This window comes from Gopherus evgoodei, chromosome 2 (genome assembly GCF_007399415.2).
Source record: "Gopherus evgoodei ecotype Sinaloan lineage chromosome 2, rGopEvg1_v1.p, whole genome shotgun sequence".
In the NCBI taxonomy this organism is placed as follows: Eukaryota; Metazoa; Chordata; order Testudines; family Testudinidae; genus Gopherus; species Gopherus evgoodei.
In genome coordinates this window covers 255,599,909-255,614,401 of record NC_044323.1, presented here as the reverse complement: position 1 = coordinate 255,614,401, position 14,493 = coordinate 255,599,909, and the positions used below count along the sequence as shown (strand labels likewise).

Below are 14,493 nucleotides of genomic sequence, written 5' to 3'. Positions count from 1 at the left end.
ATGGTTTCAATTAGCTTTTGAATTTCAAATTGACAGATTTGGTTTTAGATGTTTTTGCCAAGCTCTAGACCATTAATTTTATCGTACTTTTTAAATCTTAAATTAACTAGGCGCCTTTGGCAGTTTGGAAAAAAAACTTTTTGAAGCAGCCAAGTTTGTAAAATTAACTTTGGTGCATCAACTGTTTGGTGTTTTTATTGTGACAACCCAACCTTCCTTTGAAATGAACCGCAGGCATTACTGTCATCACAAACCATCTTTTCCCCATAAGATCCATCATATTAAGAACACAAGAACATAAGAATGGACATAATAGGTCAGAACACTGGTCTATTTAGCCCTGTATCTTATCTTCTGACAGCAGCCACCAACAGAACAGGGAAATTTATTGAGTGATCCATCCCCTGTCTTCTTGTTCCAGATTCTCACTCTCAGAGGTTTAGAGACACCGTGAGGGGTTTCATCCCTGACCATGTTGGCTGATAGCCATTGATGAACCAATACTCCATGAATTTATCTAATTCTTTTTTGAAGCCATTTATACTTGAGGCCTTCACAATGTCTCCTGGCAATAGGTTCCGCAGGTTGACTGTGCATTTTATGAAGAAGTACTTACTTGTGGTTGTTTTAAACCTACTTGCCTATTCATTTATTGGGTGACCCTTGGTTCTTGTGTTCTGAGAAGGGGTAAGTAACACTTCCTGATTTACTTTCTCTTCATCAGTCATGATTTTATAGACCTCTATCATATCCTCTCTTAGTTGATTCCTTTCTAAACTGAAAGCCCAAATATACTATATCAACTGGATCACCCTTATCTATGTTTGTTGACACCCTCAAAGAATTGTAACAGACTGATGAGGCATGATTTCCCTTACAAAAGCCAAGTTGACTCTTCCCCAGCATATTGTGTTCAGGTATATGTCTGATAATTCTGTTCTTTACTATAATTTCAACCAAACTTGCCTGGTACTGAAATTAGGTTTTTTTGGCTTGTAATTGCCAAGATTACTCATGGAGCCTTTTTTAAAAATCAGTGTTACATTAGCTACCCTTCAGTCATCTGGCACAGAGGCTGATTTAAGTGATAGGTTACATATCACAGTTAATAGTTCTGCAATCTCATATTTGAGTTCCTTCAGAACTCTTCGGGAATATCATCTGGTCCTAGTTACCTATTACTGTTTAATTTATCAATTTGTTCCAAAACTTTCTCAGACAGTTTCTTAGGGTATGGCTACATTTGGAATTTCAAAGCGCTGCCCTGGCAGCGCTGCGGGAGCGCTGCTGCGGCAGCGCTTTGAAGTGTGAGTGTAGTCAGAGCGGCAGCGCTGGGAGAGAGCTCTCCCAGCGCTGCATGTAAACCACATCCCTTACGGGTGTAGCGTGCAGCGCTGGGAGCCGCACTCCCAGCGCTGCTGCCCTGATTACACTGACGCTTTACAGCGCTGTATCTTGCAGCACTCAGGGGGTGTTTTTTTACACCCCAGTTGCAGCGCTGTAAAGTGTGAGTGTAGCCAAGGCCTTAGATTTGTCACCTAAGAGCAGCTCAGGTGTGGAAATCTCCCTTACATCCTCTGCAGTGAAGACTGATACGAAGGATTCATTTAACTTCTCTGCAATGGGTCTTTCTTCCCTGAGTGCTCCATTAGCACCTCAATCATCCAGTGGCCCCACTGATTGTTTGGCAGGCTTCTGATGTATTAAAAATAAAAATGTGCTGTTAGTTTGTGTGTCTTTTGCTAGTTGTCCTTCAAATTCTTTTTTTGCCTGCCTAATTATACTTTTACACTGACTTGTCAGAGTTTATGTTCCCTTCTATCTTCCTCAGTATGATTCAACTTTCAATTGTTAAAAATGTTTTTGTCTTTGTGAAGGCATGTCCTCCCCACACTTGCCCTGAAAGGGTTAAGGCAGGTCAGAGGGACCAATTAGCCTAGTAGGCAACAAACTGGGGGGAATTAAGACTGTGACAGAAGCCTTAGTTAGAAGTATCAGAGGGGTAGCCGTGTTAGTCTGGATCTGTAAAAGCAGCAAAGAATCCTGCGGCACCTTATAGACTAACAGACGTTTTGGAGCATGAGCTTTCGTGGGTGAATACCCACTTCATCAGATGCATTCTTCTTAATTAGAAGTTCATCTGTGCAGGAGCAGGCAGGGCCTGTATAAGCCAGGAAGCTGGCAAGAGAAGCAGAATGCTGGGAAAGGCTACAGTCACCCCTTGGGGAGACGGAGGAGTGTTTGGAGGCTGCAGGGACATGTAGCCTGCAGTTGCTCCCTGGGAGGAGGGAGTGGTGAGGCTGGCAGACCCAGAGAAGGGAGAGAAAGCTAAAAGGTTAGGAAGAAGCTCATGAAAATGCAGCAGGTACAGGTTAGAACAGACCTTGACAGCTGACTGGAGTCCCAGAGCTGGAACCCAGAGTAGAGGGTGGGCCTGGGTTCCCCAACCAGCCACTGGGGAAGTGGCACCAGTAGAGCAGTGCATAGGAAGACTGCCTGAGCCTGTTTGAGAGAAGAGACTCTTCCCAATCTCCCCAGAAGAAGAGAAGGTGTTTAGTGACCTGGCTGGAAGACCGAGTCATGAAGAGGATGCTGTGGTTCTTGGAGTGAGATTGGGGCTGACCTGAGAGAGATAGAGTGACAGCCAGGGCCGGCTTTAGGAACTGCAGGACCTGATTCAAATACCCGGGGGCGGTCCGGGTCTTCGGCGGTGCTTCGGCAGCAGGGTGTCCTTCACTGTCTCTGGGTCTTTGGCGGTGTCATAAACAGATAGCTAAGGGTTAATGTCTCTTTCACCTGTAAAGGGTTAACAAACAACACCTGACCAGAGGACCAATCAGGAGACAAGATATTTTCAACTCTGTGTGGAGGGAAGCTTGTGTGTGTGTTCTTTGTTCTTTATCTGTGTTCTTTCTGGGATCTGAGAGTGACCGGACGTACTACAGGCTCTAATTTTCTATTCAAGTAGTAAGTGCAAGTAGAAAGGCGGTTTAGTCTTTTTAATTGGTTTTCTTTATTTGCAAATGTGTATCTGGCTGGTAGAGTTTTACTGTGTATTTGGCTGGAAGTATTTTAAATTGTATTTCTGCTGGTGGAGGCTTTTTCTCCAGTTTCTATAAGCTGAAAGACCCCGTAATATTCCATCTTGAATTTACAGTGATTTTCTTTATTCTCTTTTCTTTTATTAAACGTTTTCTCTTTAAGATCTGATTAATTTTTTCCCCTTGTTAAGGCAAAGGAACTGAGTCTGTACTCACCAGGGAATTGGTGGGGAGAAGGGAGAAGGAGTAGTGGGGGAGGAAAGGTGAATTTCCTCTATGTTTTAGAGTCACGGAGCTTGAATCTGTCTATCTCTCCAGGATAACCCAGGGAGACAAAATCTGGGGGGAGGGGGAAGAGGGAGGAGAAACCTGATTTCTCTGTGTTGTGATTCAAGGAGTTTGAAGCACGGTGATCTCCTGGTGTACCCAGGGTGGGAAAGATCTGCGAGGAAGAAAGGAGGAGGAAGGGAAATGGTTTATTCCCCTTTGTTGTGAGACTCAAGGAATTTGGGTCTTGGGGTCCCCAGGGAAGGTTTTGGGGAGACCAGAGTTTATCAGGCACTCCAAGTCCTGATTGGTGGCAGCTTATCAGATCTAAGCTGGTAATTAATCTTAGAGAAATTCATGCTGGTACCCCAATTTTTTGGACTCTAAGGTTCAGATTGGGGAAAGATACCATGACAGGAGGCACTTCAACGGCAAGGCGCTCTTCACTCGTTCCGGACCCCCCGCCGCCGAAATGCTGCCGAAGACCCAGACAGCCACCGAATATGTAAAAAAAAAAAATTAAAAATTAAAAAGGCGCAGGGCCCTATTCCAGGGAATCGAGGGGATTGGCCTAAAGCCGGCCCGGTGACAGCGTGCGACCATGGGAAGGGGCATCAACTTCATGAGCTAAGCCCCAGAGCAGCCTGGAGGAGACGCCAGCCTGGCGGTGAGTGGAGTCCCCCATCACAGTCTTTAACCACCTCTTTTACTTTGCTGTTTATCCCTGGTGGCATTTTAGCACATAGTTTGTAGCATATAGTTTTTAGCATATAGTTTTAGCATCTATTATGGTGTTTTTCATAAGTTTTCATGCAGCTTGCAGGTATTTAATTCTTGTGACTGTTCCTTTTAATGTCCGTTTAACTAGCCTCCTTATTTTTGTATAGTTTTGTATATTTAAATGCTACTGTGGTTGGTTTCTCTGATATTTTGCCCCCTCCAAGGATGTTAAATTTAATTACATTATGGTCGCTATTACTGCGTGGTTCAGCTACTTTCACTTCTTAGACTAGAGCCTGTGCACCATTTAGAACTAAATCAAATCTCCCCTTGTGGTTTCTTGGATTAGCTGCTCCAAGAAGCAGTCATTAAGGGTGTCTAGATATTTTATCTCTGCATCCTATCCTGAGGTGACATGTTTCCAGTCAATATGTGGATAGCTGAAATCTCCCCATTGTTATTGGGTTTTCTGTTTTTGTAGGCTCTCTAATCAACCTGAGCATTTCACAGTCAGCATCACCATCCAGATCAGGTGGTCAATAGTACATTCCTACTACTATATTCTTATTATTCAAACATGCAATTTCTATCCATAGAGATTCTATGGTCCCATTTGCTTCATTTAAGATTTTTAGTATATTTGACTCTATGCTTTCTTCACATATAATGCCACTCCCCTATCAGCACAACCTACTCTCTCTGTCATTCATATATATTTTGTATCATGATATTACAGTGTCCCATTGATTATCATTGTTCCATCAAGTTTCTGTGATGCCTATTATATCAATAGCCTCATTTAAGACCAGGCACTCAAGTTTACCCGCCTTAGTATTTTGACTTCTTGCATCTATATACAAGAACTTATATTATTTGTCAATATTTAGTTGTCTGCCTTCATATAAAACCTGGTGACATGCCCAAGTCCCACAGAAATGAAAAAATAGGGGTACGATTTATTTTGGTGGGAACTAACAGGAACATAAATCTTAAAGTAAAAATTAAAAAAAAACTGATTATATTAGCTCATTTAGTTACATTTTTATCTCTACTTCCTCTTGCTATTAGGCCTTCTATGAAGTGATGAATTGGCACTTTCAAAAAGCCACACCTCCTTGTGATGACTGAAATTAACTGCCAAAGTTTTGTCAGAGGGAGGTAGGGGCCAAGTTTCAGTTTACTGCTACAGGAAAGAGGCCCAAATGGCAGTGCTTAGAAACAGTGCTTACATACATTTTCAATATGGAAACTGAATGAGAGGAGTGAGAAAGCCATAGTGCAAAAGTTTAACAATGGAATCCACAACTTCATGGCAACGGGCTTGTAAAATGTCCTTACTCACATTTCTATCATATGCATGATTTGGTCTGACCAAATGGATTTCTGGAAGCCACATCAAAGGGCTAATGGATAAACATTTTGTGAGCATATTTAGAATTGATGACAGCCCATAAAACAACACCCTGAACAGGAGTGTTATATACAGTCAGTAAACTTCCAGTTGCTGCCTACAAATAGTTCCTGTCCTTATATGCATGCAGCTATGTATGTGTATCAGATCCGAAACATGGACATTTTTCATGGTCTTTTATTCCCTGGAGTTTTTCCCAGTATTGCAAATTGCAGGAGAAGATTATTTTTTTTAAGTAGGGAGAGGAAGAGGAACTAGTAAGTACATAAACTACTATTTCCCTTGTGGAACAGGCTCTGTTATATTAATCATTTATTGGGAAGGAACTTTATGTCCCAGTATCTTAGCATCACTATAATTCAGGCCATTCCTAGGATTTGTCACTTAGAAAGTTCTATCTAATCTAAAATTTGGCTAAGTGGAATACAGTATTTATTAATACATTTTGTGCTTGTAATACTCAAAGTAGAGCCACACTTATTCTATAAAACAGAGGCGCAAAAAGCAGGGTGAAGCAGTCCTGCAATTGTTATGCATGGTCCTAAATGAGCTAATGATACCCTTCTGTTATGTTGTACAGTATTTATACTAGATCACAGAATTAGGAGCCATTAAAAATGTATATTCTCTGCACTGTACATAGACAAGCATTTTTCCCCACTTATTAACTGGAAAATCAAGTGTAGTATGCACAAGTTATCAAAGGATGGGTGTGTGGTAAAGTTATGAGTTTTCTGCTCTGAAAACTTTTCAGTAGATTGACTATTTTGCAACTTCATGGTTAGGGAATTAACAGGCCTGTAGTTTCCTGGATAACTTCCCCCCCCCCTTCTTAAAAACAGGAATTATATTAGCAATTCTCCAGTCATAGTGTATGACCCCCAAGTTTACAGATTCATTACAAATCTTTGTTACTGGGCTTCAGGGCCAGCGCTACCATTTAGGCGACCTAGGCAATGGCCTAGGGCGCCAGAATCTTTGGGGGGTGCTATTTTGCTGGGGGGGCGGCAAGCGAGTCCGATGGACCTACCGCAGTCATGCTGGCGGATAGTCCGCTGGTGGAAAGGCTTCGGTGGAGCTGCCGCAGTCATTTCAGTGGACGGTGCGCTGGTCTAAAGGCTCCGGCGGACCTACCGCAGTCATGCCTGTGGCAGGTCCACCGGAGCCTTTAGACCAGCGGACCGCCCGCGGGCATCACTGCGGCAGCTCCACCGGAGCCTTTCCAGCAGCAGACCCTCCGCTGGCATGACTGCGGGGGGTGGCGAAACGGCCGTCCGCCTAGGGCGTCAGAAACCCTGGCGCCACTCCTGCTGGGCTTGCAATTTCATGTGCCAGTTCCTTTAATATTCTTAGATGGAGATTTATCCGGGCCCCATGATTTAGTCCCATTAAGCTGTTTGAGTTTGACTTCCATCTCAGATGTGGTCATTTCTACCTGCACATCCTTGTTTCCATTAGCCACCCTGCCGTTACCCCTAAAATCTTCACTAGCCTCATTAAAAAACTGAGGCAAAGCATTTGTTTAGGTGTTGGGCCATGCCTAGATAATCCTTAATCTCCACCCTATTCTCAGTGTTTAGCGGTCCCACTTTGTCTTTCCTTGTTTTCTTTTAATTTATATGGCTATAGAAACTCTTACTATTGGTTTTCATTCCCTTTGCAAGGTCCCACTCTGCTTGGCTTTTGGCAGTTCTCACTTTATCCGTATACTTTCTGACCTCAAAGAGGTAACTTTTCTTGCTGATTCTCTCTCCTCCCCCTCCCCCACCCCCATCTTCCATTCTTTGTAGGCTTTCTGCTTTCTCTTAATCACCTGTTTCAGATGGTTGCTCATCCAGTTTGGTCCACAAACTTTCCCTACAATTTTTTCCCCTGCCTTGCTTGGAATGCAGGCTTCAGATAGCTTCTGCAACTTTGACTTAAAATAATTCCAAGCCTCCTCCACATTCAGATCCTTGAGTTTTTCAATCCAGTCCACTTCCCTAACTAATTCCCTTAATTTTTTAATGTTAGCTCTTTTGAAATCAAGGACCCTTGCTGTAGATCTATTTTTGTTTATCCTTCCATTTAGTTTAAACTGAATTAACTCATGATCACTCAAACCAAGGCTGTCCTTTACAACCAGCTGTTCTATGAGGTCCTCACTACTCACTAATACCAAATCTAAAGTGGCTTCACCTCTTGTTGGTTCAGTGACTATTTGGTGAAGAAATCTGCCAGCTATCACACCCAGGAAAATCTGGGCCCTATTGTTATTAGTAGCACTTGTCCTCCAAGCTGTATCTGACATATTAGTCTCCCATAATCACACAATTCCCAGTAGTATTTATTTCATTAAAAACATGAAAGGGGTCTTGTCAGGGTTCCCTTCCCACTCTAAACTCTAGGGTACAGAAGTGGGCACCCGCATGAACGACTCCCTAAACTTATTTCTACCAGTTTAGGTTAAAACTTCCCAAGGCACAAATTCCTTCCCTGCCCTTGGTATCGCTCCCACCACCAAGTGATTTAAACAAACATTCAGGGAGGGCCCCTTGGATCCCTACCTCCCTCAAAATATCCCCCCAAGCCCCTACACTCCCTTTCCTGGGGAGGCTTGAGAATAATATCCTAACCAATTGGTTACAAAGTGAGCACAGATTAACCCCCTGGGTCTTTAGGACACTGAAAAACAATCAGATTCTTAAAAGAAGTGTATTAAAAAAAAATAAAAGAATCACCTCTGTAAAATCAGGATGGAAGATAACTTTACAGGGTAACAAAAAAGATTCCAAACACATAGGACTTTCCCCTCTAGGCAGAACTTTAAAGTTACAAAACGGGGATAAACCTCCCTCTTAGCACAGGGAAAATCCACAAGTTAAAACAAAAGATAATCTAACATATTTCCTTAGTATTACTTACTATTTCTGTAATATTAGATGCTTAGTTCAGGTATGGCTTAAGGAGATGTATTTTCCCTACCCTGGCTCCTCACTGACCTGGAGAGAACAAAGGAACCCGAAAACAAAAACCTCCCCCCACAGATTTGAAAGTATCTTCTCCCCTTATTGGTCCTTTTGGTCAGGTGCCAACCAGGTTATCTGAGTTTCTTAACCCTTTACAGGTAAAGGAGGGATTAACCCTTTACAGGGTAAGGAGGGGATTTTATGCTACCCTTAGCTGTATGTGTAGGACAGGTCTCTATTGATATCCAAACCAGATTCTGGTGGTCTGTCGTACACCCCAAATACTATGTCAGGGGAACCTCTAGTAATTTTCTTCCCCAAAGTGATTTTGGCCCAAACAGACTCTGTCTTATCATTTCTCACAGCTTCTTGTAACGATAGTCGATAAAGTTTTCAAACCAATATGATTTAAGTTTGTGGTGGCCCTTCAAAAAAATGCTACAAATCTTTTGAGAAGATTTAATAAGCTATTATTACCTGTAACTTCATTATATAATGGATCAGGAGCACTACTACAGGTAACGTGGTGTCATGTCATCTCCTTAAAAGTGGATTTGTCTAAGTCCTCTAAAATCAACAGACTTCATTGTGTTTCTTTGACATTTGGTGTGTCTCAGGAGAGTTCAGTGTAGGGTTAGTGTTCGAAATGTGGAGTCATTTGAGCCAGGGGTTCTGGAGATAAAAGCAGCCCCCTCCCCCAGCAATTTAAAAAAATGTTTCTAGTTTGGTCAGAGCTAGAGATCAAACTATAGTAGTGATGCAGCTCAAAAGACTCTCAATCTATCAAGTTTTACCCAAGGTAGTGCATGGCACCTACTAAATATCTGGGGGACCCAAACTGAGAATGGTATTTAAGAAAATGTACATATATTACAGTGTGTATGAGTCAATATGGAAAAAAGGCCAAAGGGTTTCCATTTCTGATATTTCTTACACTTTAAACTCAAATTTTATAAGTGCTCTAAAATCCAAATGGCTATTCAGATTGCCTTGAAAATTGGTGTGCCTCATAGAGGTTTCAGGGTAGGGCTAGTGATCCAAATTTGAAGTCATTTGACCAAGGGATTCCTAAATTATTGTGCCCCTCCAAAACAAACAAACAAACAAAAACAAAAAACCAAAAAACAAACTGTTTTCTTCTGATGACTTATACTGTTAAACAGAGGTACTAATGACTGGATGAATCACAAACATCTTGATGGCTGAGAACTCACACTTCAATTAACGTATCTAAGGATAAATTAATCATTATCCCCATGTAAGACAAAAGGAGTTTTGAACTGACTGGCTGGAGGCTGCTGCAATTTGTGAGTAATGGGTGGCAATTTCATTTTTGGGGGAATGTAATCAAAGTGTTTGGGAGAAATATTAGACATGTGAATGCTTCTTAAGAGGGGAGAATGTTGAAGTTCAAGTGAAGGAGATATAGTACCCCTCAGCTCGGCCAGTGCACCCCAACCCTCCTGCAGCACTCCTCACTGCATCCCAACCTTTCTGCATGCCAACCACCCTGAAGCCCATCCTTCCTGCACCTCCAGGTCTGCCAGTGCACCCTAGCCACTCTGCAGCAGCCAACCCTTCCTGCACCTCCAGGTCTGCTAGTGCACCCCAACCACCCTGCAGCAGCCAACCCTTCCTGTACCTCCAGGTCTGCCACTGCAACCCAACCACTCTGCAGCCCAACCCTAATTAAATTTTCCTTGTTGTCCTTCTAATAGATGGAATCCTGCAGATGAGAGTGAATGGGTTGTAAAAGGAGGCAAAGAGCTTATACCTTTCAGCAATTGTGGGGTTGGCAGAGTAAAGGTACACATGTTAAAGGGTATATTGGGGCTTTGCTGAGTTAAGATTGCTTGGGCAACTTTAACATCACATCTCCTGGAGTTCAGAAATTTCAGTTTTGCTCAACTCAATGTTTTGCAAAGGGGCATCATACTATCAAGCAACCTTAACTTTACGTTAACATTTTTTCCCATTGCATTGTATTAAAGTCTAGTGAAGTCCATATCACAGCTATGGTTACCAAAATCTCAATGTACAAACATTGATACATATTACAATGCACAACATAAGACTGGCTCTACATCATGCAGTGATCTTCACAGACAAATACATACCTTAAATTTTCTACCATAGGTGCCCAACTAGTTGCGTATTTGCTAATGGTGGTATTTTGAAGCTCCCTGCTTACTGTTCAAAACATATGGCTTTAGAAGCTTTTATAATACTTATGTCTCCCACTGTTGATTTCTCACTCAGGTTCAGAAGGCCAAATTTGTTATTGTTTTAATGCAAAACTCTAATTGAAACTTTGGCTCATAAAAACAGCACCTTTCTATTCCATCGAGTTTTTAATGCATTCCAAGATTCTTTGGCATCAAGTGCACTATAAGAGTTTAATTCTATATTGCATTTGATTGCATGAATAGGTAGATGGTTCCAGTTTTTACCAGAGTAACAGTGTATCAATTGTGTGGCAAAACATCCATTAACCTCCTGTGAAAAAGAAGTACTGAAAACCCTCAATGTTCACTTGTTTTTTCTGTTTCTTGGGTTACATTTTAAAGGTGTATATGCCACCACCCCATTAACATCAGCAGGGAACTTGTGGCTAAATCTCCACCTAAGGTTTCAAAAATCTTTGCTGCTCAGTTCAAGAATATTTCTCTTGTTGGGCTACTGAAAGAGACAGGTGAAGATAGCCACAGAGAATATACATGGGCCTTCTGCTTTAAATCTTTTAGGTTTCAATTTTTGGATATCATAATGCTTGCAGTGAAATACTATAATTTTGATATACATCGAGTATGATTCAGGAAGGGTAAATACAATAGCTACTCAGAAGTGTTGCTAAAAATTCATGTGACATAAATTAGGTTACAGCGAACAATTTAAGACTTAAGACTTTGTTCAGTAAGGTTGCATTTCATGTAGCTAAATTCATAACTGATGGCATATTAACCTCTCAACCACAATGGCCATAGCAGAGTTTTCAGAAGCTTGATCATTTGGCAAGAAAAAGGATTACACCAACTTCTCTCTAGAGTTCCTAGCTGTCATAATTCAAAGCCGAAGCTAAAGATATAACACTATTAAAAGGACAAAATGCTATTAAAGCAAATAAAAATATGAAACAAGTATGATTTTTAAAAGACTATGATAAAGATATAGTACTCCTGTATTTCATTACAATTAGAAAACTGAAGTTTAAAAAAGGATTCTGGCTTAGTAGCTTGATTTTAGCAGGGATTTCTAGTGCTACCATAATTAAGGTTACATCAGCATTTCCATTATAAATGTACAACCAAAAAAATGTATTCCATGATGTAACTTGGCATTAAAAGGCCACATCTCAGGAACAAGTTTTCTACCACCACAAATTTGGTTTGGCTGATTTTAAGCTATAAAACTGGAAATTAAAAAAAATGGAGAAAGTGGAAAAAACCTTAAGATAACAGCTTTCAATTTCAAAACAGCTAACATTTAAACTGAACTTGCAGCTAGTTAGCTAGGTTCACCAGAACATTACTCTAGTTCTACACTGGAGTAACTCCACTGAAATACAGTGGTGATCAGAACCAATTAGCTCATTAAAGGGCTAATTCTTTTTTATATTAAAAATTAAGTTAATTCAACAGCTGATATTTATCTTTGCATGGGTTTACAGCCTCTCTTCAAAATATTTTGTAATTACAGGAGCACTTCATTTATTCATGCTGACTAGAAGACCTAGTGCAGATTACCAGATCAGTAAATGAACAAGGAAGTTCAAGGGCATTACATAGCCAAATGTAGTTTTTTTTTTATTTTGACACATACAGCTAACTTGTCATTTAAAATACTGAAACTTATTTCACTAGCATTAGGATTTAACCTCTGTTAACATAATTTTGTTTTGTTTTTGATAAAGGCAAATATCCACATAAGGAATGCACCACTTTCATAAAGATGAACTTGCGACACAGCTGAAAATAAAAAGGAGCAATTCAAGTTCCATATTTTACCTGAGCTCTCTCATCTTAGAACCTAGCAATCCTTATGCAGGTGTACCACACTCTTCCTTACACCAAGCCTGAATTTGACCTGCTGTTTTGAAAGCAAATATCAAAGCCAACATGTACAGAGTGCAGTGGGCTGGCAAATGAAAGTTACTAGTTTTCCAATACAAGTCACTGTTTTTCCAGATTCACACTAACCTGTTCTGGGTACTTGCTCCCGACTATTTCTGCCACGGTGTTAAAGGAACCAGTATCGGGATAGGTCTTGGCTCCCATCTTCAGGGTCACAACAATCTTGGTGCCTCGGGAAGACATCCGTGCCATCATTTCGGCATCTTCCACTGAAATACAAGCTGTAGGAATCTTTGGCACATCAGACTGGTACTGCTGCCACCCAGTGTGAGGGCTACAACAATAAAAAAGACTGCGTTAATGATCTAATTTTGCAGGTTATTTTAACTAGTCTAGGGTTATTAACACAGCATGTTTTGTGTAATTAATTATTAGTAAATAAAACTATATTGACGCATTCCAACCCTCCTTAAGACTTTCACTTTCACCTCCAACAGATATCCAAAAGCTCTACATACACCAACTTCATCAAACTTGTACTCTAACACAAAAATTTAACAGTAACCTCGTATGCTTTTATAACCATTGTACCAACAGATCAGCACATCTCACATTCGTTCCCTTGGGAAGTTATTCTGTCTTAACTAGTGTGGCAGAATTCAATTTAAATGATAAATGTTGGCTAACATTGATTTCAGCGGACATACTGAAATTGATGTAAAAAAATCCATCTGTAAAGGTCAGGTGAGTGCAGCTTTCTCCCCGCACCTTGTGCCTGCAGGGATCAGGTGTCGCTAGCCCTGTAGCGGGTCAGGGAACCCTCTGCAGGAGTGAGTGAATGGGGCTGTGATAGTAGTGCTGCAGAGGGCTCCCTGAACAACCACAGGGCCAGCAACTCCTGGTCCCTACAAGCACAGGGAAAGCTTTGGTACTGGCGGGACAGAGTGGAGACCCCCAGCTAGGACTACATGGAGGAGGAGCCGTAGACCGTGGGGGAGGCTATTCCACTGCTGAAGGGGTTCCTACCCAGGCAGGAACTGTTCAGCAGCCAGGTGGCCTGACCCACAGCCAAGGGCTTGTTATTCTCCTTGCAGCCTGGCTGGGGGTCTCCGCTTTGCCAGGTCAGGACCACAGACTCCCACATCTTGTGTCTCAGTGCCTGGAGCCTCACCCATGCAGGGAGCCCCTTGTCGCCCCACAGTCAATGCTGGGAACCCTTGGCCACCACACTATCAGTGCTGCCCTAACCCCAACCCTACCCCTTCTTAATTTCTCACAACTGTAAAAATAAAAAGTTAAATGTTTTTTAAAAATAAAAATTGGTATTAATCACCAAATTGCAAAGAAATAAAAAAATAGTATTCTGCCAAGGCTAGTCTTAACACTGCCAAGGTCACTGTGACCCACAGATCTTTGTTGCCAACAGACTGACAGTAGTGTGACCAGATATCCCGATTTTATAGGGACAGTCCCAATTTTGGGGTCTTTTTCTTATATAGGCTCCTATTACTCCCACCCCGTCCCAATTTTTCAAATTTGCTGTCTGGTCACCCTAACTGGCAGAGGGCACAGATAGTTCACTGGAGGGGGTCATGTGAGGTCACTACCGAGAGCCAGTAGCTCACTAGTTGTCATAATCACTGAGAAATGGATGTGCGGATAATACCTATGGAGTTATGTATCTATACTAAAATTTGTGTGTTCTTAAGGTCTTGGAGTTATGGCAGGCCACCAGGAGGTGATCTACCTTAGAAATATTCCTTTCAGACAGGAGGTAGCAGACACCTAACTCCTGATCTGGTCATTCGTGTATGATATGTCTCCTGATGCAGGCCTACTTGCATACTGAGCCAGAGAAGAAGAGGTTGAGAAATCTACAAGATGAAACCAACAACAGGAGGTGTCCTGTTTGTGAATAAAGAGAAAGGATGGAACTTGTACATCTTGTGGAGGGAGCAAAGGAACATTCTGGGTCCTTCACCTAGGAGGCAAGCTGACAATGTGTCTCATGAAAGGAGGATCTCAGCCAACCTGGC

General features: G+C 41.7%; 1 protein-coding gene across 2 annotated transcripts in view; it reads right to left on the bottom strand.

Annotated features, from left to right (window-relative positions):
• CPQ (carboxypeptidase Q) overlaps positions 1-14,493 on the bottom strand; it is a 248,406-nt gene that overhangs the window by 139,485 nt on the left and 94,428 nt on the right. For both annotated transcript variants that reach the window (XM_030553530.1, XM_030553529.1), the window contains exon 4: positions 12,584-12,791. In XM_030553530.1, coding sequence (XP_030409390.1) covers positions 12,584-12,791 — 208 coding nt within the window. The remainder of the gene's footprint in view (positions 1-12,583; positions 12,792-14,493) is intronic.